General features: G+C 46.5%; 1 protein-coding gene across 1 annotated transcript in view; it reads left to right on the top strand.

Annotated features, from left to right (window-relative positions):
• The window catches only part of BRF2 (BRF2 general transcription factor IIIB subunit), a 39520-nt gene extending 31320 nt beyond the window's left edge, over positions 1-8200 (top strand). The window contains exons 3-5 of the mRNA XM_085634946.1: positions 126-185; positions 3538-3859; positions 6882-8200. Coding sequence (XP_085491072.1) covers positions 126-185; positions 3538-3859; positions 6882-7599 — 1100 coding nt within the window. The 3' untranslated portion in view covers positions 7600-8200. The remainder of the gene's footprint in view (positions 1-125; positions 186-3537; positions 3860-6881) is intronic.
• Positions 8201-13649: the final 5449 nt, after the last annotated feature.

Genomic DNA, 13649 nt, shown 5'->3' with positions numbered 1-13649 from the left:
TGATGTATCCTGAGGATGAACAGTTTTTTTTGTATTTTGCTGCAAGAAACGGAAACCAATACATTAAAAAAAAAAACATGGTTATGAGGCTAAAGAAATGTCTGGTGTCTTTTTTGTATTTGCAGGTGTGCGGTTTTCAGAGAGCACTGGAGAGAAGGATAGCATTAGTAGATGTAAACTGCGTGGTAAGAATAACTTTTTTTTTATTATTTCCACTTGTTGCCCACTACTTTTAGGCAATAAAACTAAGGCAGGTCCGTGCTGAACATCAGTCTTTCCACATCAGAGTATTTCCAATAAAGGATTATAAATCAGCTTAAAGCTAACAAGTTTTAATCATGGAAATCTATCCAACTTGTTTTTGAAGTCTGGTCTAGCCGGCAGCAGACCCATGGCTGAAAGTTCCTGGCATTAGGATTGGGCCCCTCACCAGGCAGCATAGGTCTTGCGCTTGCTCTCCTTTGCCCTTGCACCCTCCTCTTGTTGGTGCTTGCCCCCCCCCCCTTTCTGCTCTTGTGGGGGAGAGGCCTTTTTGCTCTTGTGGGGGAGCCCTTTCTACACTTGTTGGGGACACCCCCCTTCTGCTCTTGCAGTGGGGCCTCCTTTCTGCTCTTGGGGTCTGGCCCCCCCTTTCTGCTCTTGGGATCACCCCCCCCCTCTTTCCACTCTTGTGGAGGGTGGGGGCACGCTCTTGTGGGGGGTGGGGCCCCTCTTGTTGGCTCTTGTGCGCGTGGGGTGGACTGTTGTCCACTCGTCCTGACTTGCTTTTCACTCTTGCCTTTGGCTTACTTTTGTGCTCACTCTTTGGCTCTTTTGAGCTCTCACCTTTTTGTGTACTCTTTTTTTTACTTGCTTATTGGTGCTAGTTTGCGCTCTCATCCTGGCTCTCTTGCCTGCCCTCTGCTTGCTCGATCGCTGCAGCACTTGCTCTTTTACGCTTCCTATTTAGCTCTCTTTTATGCTCACTCTTTGGCTGTGTTTGTGCTCTTGCCCTGGCTCCCTTTTGTGCTCTCTTGCTTTGTTGCGCTCTTTTCTGCTCTCTTACTGTTTACCCTCATTTGTGCTTGCTTTCACTCTTTGCGCCTGCTCACTTTTGCGGTCTCGCTCAATTTTCTGCTCTCTTGTGATTTCTCGCTCTGTTGTGTACTGTCTTCTGCACTCTCATCTCTGATCTCTTTTGCACTTGCTCTTTAGCTCTATTTTGCATTTTCGTCCTGGCTGTCTTTCTTGCGCTTGCTTGCTCTATTTTGTGCCTGCTTATTCTATCCCACATGGTTGCTCTCTGTTGCATTTGCTCACCCTGTTGTGTTCATTTGCTATTTAGCGCTCTCTCTTTCTCTCTCCTTTGTGCTCTCGTCTTCGCTCTCTTTTACTCGCTCTCGCTTCCTTTTGCATGCTCTTGCTTTCTATGACACACGTTCTTTGTGTGCTCTTACACTTTTATGCGCTTGCTTTTTTGCTGACGCTTTATCTGGCCCTCTCTTTTGCACTTGTTTGCCCTGGCCCCCCCCCTTTCACTTTCGCTTGCGCTGGCTATCCCTCCTGCTCTCGCTTGCGCTGGCCCTCACCTTCACTCTTGTTTGCTCTGGCCCTCCGTCTCACCTGTGCTGGCCCTCCCTTTAGCTTGTGCTGGCTCTTTCACCCCTGCAATTTTGCACTAGTTATCATGCACATGGTGGCAGAGAGTAAATTTACTTTGGCAAAAATCCACGCAGTTTGGTAATCGAGAAGACTCGACATTGCTTAGTTGCCATTCTCCACTTTCCTCAGTCAGAAGGTATTCTATCAGACCCACTAAAGCACTCACCTACAACATCATCAGTCTGCTTAGAAGCACTCTCAAAAACTGATTAAGCATGCCACAGATTGAACATAGGATGCATTAGACAATTACTCGCCTTCAACCGATTCCAAACTACCAGCTTGAGGGATGCACAGTGTCCGCATTAACATTACTCACCAGAGGATTTACCCACTTCAGTACTGTAGTGAAATTAATAATGACCCACTTCAGCAATGGCCAGGTTGACCAAGTTGTTTTCGGGCCCCAGCTACTAAATTTGATACCCTCAACTGCATTAGACGTATTGCACAAGCACTTAACTGCAGATTGATTGTACAGCCAGATTGTTATGGGAGGGCCCCAAGGTTATCAACCCGTTTGCTGTGTACAAAGCTTTATTTTATACACCCAAACCGCTGTAAGATTGTGCCAGCTCCCCCTGTTCATTAACACAGCTCCAAGCTTTCTTTTTTAACCTGTGAGATCCTCTGTCAGATGCTTTTATTATATTTTATTCGTTTTTTTACATTTCACATTCATTTTTAACCAACGAATCCTATTTTTAAATGTACGAATGATTTTATATGATGCATAACTCCTAATTCGCTGTTGCCGAACAGGTATGGTATCTATCTGCCGGCTCATACATGGGCTTGTTTTCAATATTAATTGTTGTGGGTAGTCTAATGGAGCACCCTAAGTGACTTCTACACACTGGACTAACATGTTTTAGCCATGCAGGCAATTTGCTGCCAAAACAACAATTTTGTGATTTGAAGCCTCCTCGTGCCCATTGTGAGATGCGCGGTACAAACTCTCTTTTTTCTCTTACGTTTTTAACTGTTTTATCTTGTATGTCTATTATAGCTTTTATGAACAGTCGAAATAAAGCTTAAATGATGATGATGATATTATTGAGGTTGCTCAGACTAGTCACCTCCTCAGCCTTCTCTAAGTAAGGATCATTACAATGGTCAAAGTCTGCTTTTACGTAAGTGGGACGGCAAATCACACAAATGAGGCGTATACTTCAAAACTTTCCTGTCAGTACAAACCATATTGCTTTAAGGTTCCCTAGTATATGAATAGTCTAGTTTGGAAATCATAGTCTGTTAAGTACGCTTGAGCCTGGTTCTTATTTCATAGCTGCTTTTCTCCTAGAGGTAGTCTGTGTGCTACTGTTAGTCAGTGATCAGTAACTCGCACTTCTGAAAAGCAAAGTCCAGCACTGCCAATTGTTGCGCATAGACTGAAAATATATATGTACTTGCCCTGAAAGCATTGTTGCTTGCCACCAACGCACAGGACTCCAGCCCTTCAACTAAATCAAAAAAAGTGGATAAAAAGTTTTGCTCACATTACTTTTTCTCCTGCTGAACCTTTTTTTTTTTATGCCTTTTTGTTTCTGTCACTTTCTACTCTTTTGTCCCACAGTACTTCCATCTCTGCCTTTCGTCTCCATCTTTGATATTTGAGCTCTTTCTCTTTCCATTATACGTTTATCAGCTTATTGCATTTTCTTACATAGCTTTCCTTTTATTTGTTTATAGAATGGTTCACAGTTTTCATATGAAGCATTGTATAAAATTTGTAGCGGCTTTTAGTTACTGTTTGATGTATTGTGGTTTGCCCAGAGAAGAGGTCCCTTCTATTCCCTTTCTTTTTTGTTATGTATTACCACTACAACTTTTTCTTGCCTTTTTGACTCTTTTAAGGATAAAAGAGTTACCTATGGTCTCTTTGTTTTTCTTCAGAGATTATACGTGTGCGCAATATGTGCAGGACACTTAGACTTCCTAATACCTTTGAAGACACTGCTGTATCCTACTTTGAGCGTGCTTTTCATCACCCATCCTTTCACCAAGTCTCGCTGCCAAAGAAGGAGATCATAGTGGGATGCTGCGTCTACATCACCTGCCGACAGCACTCCTGGCCGTTGACCATGGGCACTATCTGCTCGCTCCTGTATGCAGACTCTTTGTTGTTTGCCAGCACATATGGCCGGCTTGTGAAGGAACTGGAGCTAGATGTACCAGCAGCGAGCTTGGCTGAAATGGTAAAGTCACACTGCAAGAGGTAAGTCCTCTTTCATTTGTGACTTACAGAAACATTTTATACACAGAAGCTTTAGCAACTAATCCTGTTTATTGAACAATGAGTGGTGTTAGCAGGGGCCCTAGGGAGAGGACACATCTGTGATTGCTACAGACTGCTTGAACAGTCTTTTTAGTGTGCACTTAAATCATGATTTCAAAAATAAGTGTAGGTTCTCTTTAAAAAGCACATGTTCGAGGCATATGAGCTGCAGATTACACACTGCATAGATCGCCATCTGGTGTTGGGCCCGGATGTCTGCACTTGTTTTTGTCTTGGAAAGTCTTTGGAAGTCAGGAGGTGTGTGACTCCTCCTTTGGATCATAGTGCGCATGGGCATTGGCTCCATCCTAGATTGTTAGCGGTTTTCTCTTTCGACGCACAATCCTTCCCTTCTCGACGGTATTGTTTCGTTCGCGTTTTCCAACCACACGCGACCCTTCAACTTCAAAGTGTTTGATTCCGGTCGTCAACAAAGGCCTTCGGGCCTACCCGGGCCTCATCTCCGGCTCATGGAAAGGACGCCATTTAAAAAGTGTCCTCGATGTGGGTCGAAGTTTCCCCACACCGACCTACATGAGGTGTGCAACCTCTGCCTCTCACCGGAGCACGAGGCCAGAGACTGTCCAGCGTGTGCCTCCTTCCGCTCCAAAAAGACCATCCGGGACCGATGAGCTCGAAGATCAATGGCGCGCTCGTCATCTTCGACCCCCGACTGCATCTTTCAAGAGGGCGTCGATCTTCCGGAGCAGGGTTGAGTCGAGGAAGCCATCATCGGCGCCTCCGAATCAGACGATTCCGACGTCGAAGACATCACTTCAGCTCAAAGGGCCGTGAGTACAGACGTCGACCCCTACCCACCCCCTCCCTCGACACTGCCGAAAAAGGCTTCGGTACCACCTTTGGGCCCAGGTGCACGCCGAGACGCTGCTTCCCATGCCCCGCCTTTGGGCCCGGTAAAGAATCCTACTAAGCCTTTAGGCGACTCCGGCTCGAGTAAGCCTACCCTCGGTACCGACAAGCCAACTCCGGCACCGAAGAAAAAGGAGTCCTCGACCTCATCCACGCCGATCGCTGCTCCCACATCGAAGCACTCGGCGTCGAAGCCTAGCACCAGTTCCTCGGCACCGACCACACCCTCGGAGCCGACTAAAAAAACACCCACCAAAAGGCCCCGATTCTTTCAAACCAAAGACCTCTGAACCGAAAAAACAGCAACCGGTTCCAAGTGATAGACACTTCAAAACTACACGGTTCCAAGCCTCGAACCGCTATCGAGTCGACGCCCAAAGAACTTACGGCACCGAAGCCCTCTACTCCGAAGGATCTGTCTTCCACAGATGAACTGTTTCGTCCAGATCCTACCCAAAAGACTTTAATGAAGGATCCTAAGACTGGTCATTTAATGCTCAGCATGAAGAAAAGACCACTAGAAATGCCTGCGCCCACACCGCCGCCAAAGAAGAGAGAGTTTGCTACCTCTCCATTAAGGATTCCTTCTTCTCCTCCTCCTCCTCCCCCACCCACACCACTCTCCCACACCATCACCAACCCCAATAGATGATGATGATAACACATCGGATGGTGCAGGGGGAGGTACGGACGACCAACCCCTTGGGGACCCTACCCCTACTGGCTCCCCTGACCCATGGGATGATTACAGTGTCCCAGATGTCCCTTACACCCCACAGGGTAACATTTATCCCTCCAGGCCTCCCCCTCCCCTTCCCCCCCCCCCCCCCCCCCCCGAGGACAATATCGGATTCAACCAGCTCCTCCACAGAGCTGCCCAATACCACGGGGTAGCCCTGCATACAGACCCAGTAGAGGAGGATTTTCTTATGGACACCTTTGATACCACACAAATGTCCACCTCAACACTACCCATGCTTAAAGGGGTCATTAAGCACGCATCAGATCTTTAAAGTCCCCGTCAGTGCTCGGATCATCAACCCACGTGTAGAAAAGAAATATAAAATCAGGAAGCATTATTTTTTTAAGAAGTAGCATTTATTGATGGTGTCTATAGTGTGGTTTTTTTTTTGGTTTTTTTTTTTTTATTTAAAACTATACATTGTGCAGTCCCAACCGAGCACAATATATTACAAACCTCACAATATCACTTGTAAGTACACCCTCAAAGCAAATTACGATATATTATTAATCTTAAGCCCGACCTTTACAAACACTGAACTAGATAAAATACCACAACCTAACCAGTACAACACCTTGAATTTTTAAGTACCTGCTTGCAACCTTTGATTTAGTAATGTCAAATTATAAGTCTACTCCCCTTCTCCGTAGATCTCCTTGCTGGCTGCTGCTCATTGAGAAATAGAAAAAAACAGACTGTAGCATGACTGAGAACAATAATATGCATATCCAAGTACATACTATTTTTTCAATTTAAATCTTTAAATTACTTGATCATTATTTTTCATTCGCTAAAATAGAATTTCAATGTATTCTTTGTATAATGTGTCTTTATTTTATATGCAATAATTGAATTTTTAGTATATTACCTAAACTTTGATCCTACAGCACTGGATGGTCTGTTGTAGCACTATAGCTCCTGCTATAAAAGTTTTACGTCCATGATTAGCTTAAAATCCTCATCTGGTTTCCGATTTGACAACCAATGTACAAAACCAGATGTTTAATTCCAACTACCCCTGAGTTTGAGTGAAGGGCGGTCAGAGACCCAGAAGCTTCTTACCCGTTGGTCACTTTTGATGCAGGGGAAATTACTTTTACTTAATAGTTTTGTGAAACGGTTGTGTTTCACCTATAGCTTTTGAAATTGACAGGACGTCTTCCCAAATATTCCACTAGTAGTGAAAAAATAATTGAGCCATTCTTTGTTGATTTAACAATAAACCTTTGTTTTTACTTTGAGGTTAGATCGCTGTGTTGATGTTGTCCAAAACTCAAAAAAGACTGATCCTAAACAAAGACTAACTCCTCATTCATCTCTCGGTTCTCTTTCCCTGTATTGTTTTTCCAGTTTCAGACTGTGTCGGAGTGATGGCAGCATTCCAGCTCCGCATTCAGAGGATGCAAACAAAATGGCAGAGAGGACCTTGCAGATCATGGAAGTGGCCAGTGATACGTGGTTAGTGACCGGCCGTCATCCCATTCCCATCATCACCGCTGCTGCTTACCTAGCATGGCAGTCGCTGCGCCCAGCCTCGCGCTTGAAGAACTCCCTTCCCTTCTTCTGTAAACTTGCGGAAATTGATCAGCCTCCACCATCAACAAAGCGGCTTAAAGAAATTTACAGCGTTCTAATAAGACTGGCTTCCAATCTGCCCTGGCTAAATAAGTTCCCCAAGAATGCCAAGACGGCCGTCCAGTGCTTGGGTGATATCCTGAAACACCGAAACTTTTTGCTCAAACAGTCTCTTGTTTTCCACACAGAAAGCACTAAGCAACAGGAGTCTCGTTCAAGGAATGATTCAGAAAGCATGACTGATGAACAGCATGACCAATCAGAAGGGACCTGCCTTCCCTCTGGTAAACTGGCAAACGGGCGGGGACCAGGGGTAAAAAGGTTGTTTCTTCCACCATGTGTTGAAAATCCAAGAAAAAAACTTAAAATGCCACAACAGTCTGAGGTCCAGGCCTGCACAGGAGAGGAGGACATTTCTGACAGTGAAATAGAACAGTTGTTGCGTACGCAGGAGGAGATGGATGAGTATTTGAAGGCACGTCCTTGGGACTGAGCTGAGATGAAATGTTCATTTGACCATTGATGACCCAGATAGGAGGAGGCTGATGAGTAGTAAAAGGTGTGGCCATGTTTCAGCGCTGAAACGGATTCTCCCCTCCCCCCACCCCCCACAGCTCAGATAGACTGCTCTGAAGTCACCAACCCTGCCTCCAAACCTACTTCCCCAGCAGCACCGTTGGATTGTGTTTCTTTTTCAGCCAAGTGCACAATGTGAATCGCTTTACAATCCCCACTACTGCACAAGCAGAAGAATTAGCTCAAGGAAGACTTGCATATGTGATTTAAGGGAGCTGCACTGAAACGTTCTGCTGATAACCAAACCTCCTCACTACATCCTGAATTGTGCCACTTATGGATTATTCACTCAGTTCACTGAAGCCGGAGTATTTGTTGACCACCTTTCACTTCAGGGTAGACAGCAAAGTAATCGACTTTAGTGTTGTAAGAGGACTTGATGCATTAGAAAGTGCAACCTGACTGACTTTTCCGGTGATATCCACTGGTTGGTGTTGTACACCGCTCATTTGTAATATTTGCCCTTGCAGTTTTCCTTTGGAGTGAATGACAATAAAAGAGCGCTCCTATTTTCTTACTGTTGGCTGTTGCTTGGGCTTTCTGAGTTAATGTCCACTGTTTGTTGATGTTTATGGGTGACTGAGTGCCTTTGATTAGCTATCCCGTAAGACTCGCTTTAATTGTTTGCATTTTTCAGTTAGAGAATGTTTATTTATACATGACCACATAGAGTGAAGTGGCTGATCTTCGACTTGGAACGGAACTACTTTAAACTCGCTGCCTATATAATTTCAATCTACATATGGAAAATGTATGTCTCGGTATAGCTGGGGTCTCCGGACTCGGGTAACTTCTCATAATACCTTATGAAGCAAGCATTGGTAAAGACAATAGGTCTCGCCTATGCAAGAGCTATTGGCTTTGGCGATGTGTTTTAGACCTGTTCTACAACAATGTGGCTGCTGTTCAGCATGTCTAAAAGTTAGTGGGCTGGGGTAGATTGGAGTGGGGTAGAGTAGAATGGGATAGATTATAGTTAGGGCTCCCGGTTTTCCGTTTTGACGTTTCTACATATAAATACAGATGGAAAACACATTTTCCTTTGTCTGTATTTATATTTAGAAACAGAAAAATACTAGTAAATCTGTGCATGGATGAGGTCCCCTTCTGGCATGTGCTAATCAGCAGTGAGGAAGCACACCTCGGGCGCACGTTAAGCTCCTCTGCTACAATCTAGTCACTTGCCTCAAATACACTCACTTGCAGTGCACGTTATGTTAAAGGCAGACGGCCCATTGTCATTCTAAATGTGATAACATCTGCAGGCAGAATGAAGATTGGCTGTCCACAGCCTGTATGAGGTCGGGGAGGGGCTGTTGCATCCCGTGGAGTTCCAAAGAGAAGTGAGAGCTGGCCTCAAGAACTTTTTAACTCCTGGGGCTTATCGCAGCTAAGCTCCCCGGGTGCTCTGATAAAAACTGAACAAGGCACGGGCCTTGAGAAAGCTGACACCAGCCCATTGTGCCTGCTGCCACCAGACCCTGGTGTTGGGGTGCCAGGAGCCGTTTACTCAGGAGCTGTGGGTTCACGCCTTGCCCTTCAACAATGGACTGCCAGGGACGGGCATTTCTTCCTGAACTCGATGTCATGAGAGGCAGACACGGCCTGGTCTGTTCAGGGAATGCCTGGCGTTTCCTCCCCGTGAAGAAAGGCCCCCCTGGGCTGAATCGAGACAGAGAGTGAGGCGTTCTCCTTTCCACCCCTTGCCATGGTTCAAAGACACGGCAAACACAAGCTACAGAGATGCGTTTTCCAGCATCGAGTGTAATGTGACAACAACGTATTCATTTATATAGCGCTTGCTGTTTCAGGTTTGCAGCTTCGCAGAGCTACAAATAACTACTGCCACCTACGCCCAACTATATTTTACTCATTTTATTGCACTCAGAAGGAGTACACATGTGTACACATCTGCCCAAGAGCACACTGCACCTGTTGAACTAGGGTCCTGACCTGTGTCTCCCTCACTCCTGCAGTACTTGCAGCACCTCGTCTGTGAAGGTGTTATCACCCAGAACACATTTTTTGGGAGCCTGGACTTACTTTAATCCAGAGCAAGATGGGGACAGGCTGAAAACTGAGAAAGAAGGAAGAGGAAAGTAGGACAACAGTGACAAGAGTGAGACAGACCAGAAGTGCAGATGAGTGGGAGAATACCAAGACTAGAATGTAATAGAGAAGGAAATATCCTTTCCCCAATAAGAGTACTGTGGGGAACTTGTGGCCTTGTGTAATTTGCCAATGATGTTCACTGATAGCCCGACATAAATCAAGTGCATTAATCGTGGGGGCGCAAGGGGGGTTGGTACCTTCCTGTTGGCAGGGGCTGTTTTTCGGCGTACAGCACTCCTTTTCCTTACTACTTTAGAGACACAGAAAGGCCTGTATCCTTTTGAGATGGTTCCAGTCCAGCAATTAAAAATCAGTGGGGGTTCGACGTTGAGAGCACATCCAGTTTAGGAGCTCTGTAGGTTTTAGCACTTGCTCTGTGTGCTCTGGGCTGTTTGATTTTATTTTTAATCCAATGACAAGCAGTTTAAAAGACAACAGGTGCCCTGAATGAACTATGGCTACCAAAGCACCGGTAAGGAAACATTAAAAAAAAAAAAATAATTACTGTGAAAAAAGCAGACGTTTTTACTGTGGGAATTGCGGCTAATGTATGTAGCACTCGAAAGTTGGATCAATTAATACTGTGGTACTAACAAATGCAATGCATTTCTTGTATATTATAGAAGTAGTACAGCACTAAGTTTACTCAATGCCTTCAACTTCAAGTGTAGAAAGGCATTTTATTTTCGCTGTGTTTTTAATTTACATAAAAGTGGAAAAATACTAGCTGTAGCGTCTTCTTTTGCGTGTGGCAAAAATAAATGTGGATAAATACAGAAAAAATGCCCAAAAAATAAATACGGATAATTACAGACGGAAATGGCAAAAAAATAGATACCATAAAACCGGGAGCCCTAATTGTAGTGAAGTGGGTCAGATTGGCGTAGAGGGGAGTCTGGGTAGAGCGGGGTAGATTGCGGTTGGGTTTATTGGGGTAGATTGGGGTTGGGTTTATTGAGGCAGATTGGGGTGGGGTGATTGGTGTGAATGGGACGGATTGGTGTGAATGGGGCAGATTCGGGTATAATGGAGCACTGCGAATTGGAGTGAATGTGGCAGATTGGGGTTTAATGGAGCGCGGCGGATTGGAATGAATGAGGCAGATTGGGGTAAATGGGGCAGATTGGGGTATATTGGAGTGTGGCGGGTTGGAATGAATGGGGTATATTAGGGTATAATGGAGTGCAGAGGGTTGGAGTGAATGGATCAGTTTGGGGTATAATGGAGTGCGGTGGATTGGGGTGAATGGGGCGATTGGGGTATAATGGAACGCGGCGGATTGGAGTGAATGGGGCAGATTGGTGTATAATGAAGCGCGGCGGATTGGAGTGAATTAGGCAGATTGGGGTAAATGGGGCAGATTGGGGTATAATGGAGCGCAGCAGATTGGGGTATAATGGGTCAGATTGGGGTACAATGGAGTGCGGTGGATTATGGCGAATGAGGCGGATTGGGGTGAATGGGGCGGATTGGGGTATAATGGAGTGCAGCAGGTTGAAGTGAATGGGGCGGGTCGGGGTATAATGGAGTGCGGCGGATTGGAGTGAATGGGGCAGATTGGGGTGAATGGGGCAGATTGGGGTATAATGGAGCGCGGCGGATTAGAGAGAATCAGGCAGATTGGGGTAAATGGGGCAGATTGGGGTATAATGGAGTGCAGCGGATTGGAGTGAATGGGCAGATTGGGGTATATTGGAGTTCTGCAGATTGGAGTGAATGGGGCCGATTTGGGTATAATGGAGTGCGGCGGATTGGGGTGAATGGGGTGAATGAGGCAGATCTGGGGTATAATGGAGTACGGCTGATTGGAGTGAATGGGGCAGATTTGGGTGAATGGGACAGATTGGGGTGTATTGGAGTTCGGCGGATTGGAGTGAATGGAGCAGTTTTGGGTATAATGGCGTGCGGCGGATTTGGGTGAAGGGCAGATTAGGGTATAATGGAGCACAGCGGATTGGAGTAACTGGGGCAGTTTGGGGTATAATCTAGTGCGGCAGATTGGAGTGAATGGGGCAGATTGGGGTATAATGGAATGGGGTGGATTGGGGTGACTGGGGCAGATTGGGGTGACTGGGGCATATTGGGGTGAATGGGGCGGATTGAAGTGAATGGGTCAGATTGGAGTATAATGGAGCACAGCGGATTGGAGTGACTGGGGCAGTTTGGGGTGAATGGGGCAGATTGGGGTATAATGGAACACGGATTGAAGTGAATGGGGCAGATTAGGTTATATTGGAGTTCAGCAGATTGGAGTGAATGGGGCAGATTGGGGTTTAATGGAGTGCGGCAGATTGGGGTGAATGGGGCACATTGGGGTATAATGGAGCGTGGCGGATTGGAGTGAATGAGGCAGATTGGGGTAAATGGGGCAGATTGGGGTATAATGGAGTGTGGCGGGTTGGAATGAATGGGGTATATTAGGGTATAATGAAGTGCAGAGGGTTGGATTGAATGGAGCAGTTTGGGGTATAATGGAGTGCGGCGGATTGGGGTGAATGGGGCGATTGGGGTATAATGGAACGCGGCGGATTGGAGTGAATGGGACAGATAGGGGTGAATGGGGCAGATTGGGCTATAATGGAGCGTGGCGGATTGGAGTGAATGAGCAGATTAGGGTATAATGGAGCGCAGCAGATTGGGGTATAATGGGTCAGATTGGGGTACAATGGAGTGCGGTGGATTATGGCGAATGGGGCGGATTGGGGTGAATGGGGCGGATTGGGGTATAATGGAGTGCAGCAAATTGGAGTGAATGGGGCAGATTGAGGTATAATGGAGTATGGCGGATTGGATGGGGCAGATTGGGGTATAATGGAGTGCGGCGGATTGGGGTAAATGGGGCATATTGGGGTGAATGAGGCAGATCTGGGGTATAATGGAGTGCGACAGATTGGAGTGAATCAGCATAATGGGGTATGATGGAGTACGGTGGATTGGAGTGAATGGGGCAGATTGGGTTATATTGGAGTTCAGCAGATTGGAGTGAATAGGGCAGATTGGGGTATAATGGAGTGGGGTAGATTGGTGTGAATGGGGCAGATTGGGGTATAATGGGGCGCAGCAGATTGGGGTATAATGGGTCCGATTCGGGTACAATGGAGTGCGGTGGATTATGGCGAATGGGGCGGATTGGGGTGAATGGGGCAGATTGGGTTATATTGGAGTGCGGCAAATTGGAGTGAATGGGGCAGATTGGGGTATAATGGAGTACGGCGGATTGAAGTGAAGGGGGCAAATTGGGGTATAATGGAGTGCAGAGGATTGGGGTGAGTAGGGCAGATCTGGGGTATAATGGAGTGCGGCAGATTGGAGTGAATGAAGCAGATTGGGGTATAAAGGAGTGCAACGGATTGGGGTATAATGGGTCAGATTCGGGTACAATGGAGTGCGGTGGATTATGGCGAATGGGGCGGATTGAAGTGAATGGGGCGGGTCGGGGTATAATGGAGTGCGGCGGATTGGAGTGAAGGGCAGATTGGGGTGGATGGGGCAGATTGGGTTCTATTGGAGGTCAGCAGATTGGAGTGAAGGGGGCAGATTGGGGTATAATGGAGTGCAGAGGATTGGGGTGAGTAGGGCAGATTTGGGGGTATAATGGAATGCGGCAGATTGGAGTGAAGAGCAGATTGGGGTAAATGGGGCAGATTGGGGTATAATGGAGTGCGGCGGATTGGGGTATAATGGGTCAGATTCGGGTACAATGGAGTGCGGTGGATTATGGCGAATGGGGCAGATTGGGGTGAATGGGGCAGATTGGGGTATAATGGAGTACATCGGATTGGAGTGAATTGGGCAGATTGGGGTATAATGGAGTGGCGGGTTGGAGTGAATGGGGCAGATTGGGGTATAATTGAG

This window comes from Triturus cristatus, chromosome 11 (assembly GCF_964204655.1).
Source record: "Triturus cristatus chromosome 11, aTriCri1.1, whole genome shotgun sequence".
NCBI lineage: Eukaryota > Metazoa > Chordata > Amphibia > Caudata > Salamandridae > Triturus > Triturus cristatus.
The sequence above is the reverse complement of the archived record's forward strand: the minus strand, read 5'-3'. Positions and strand labels throughout refer to the sequence as shown.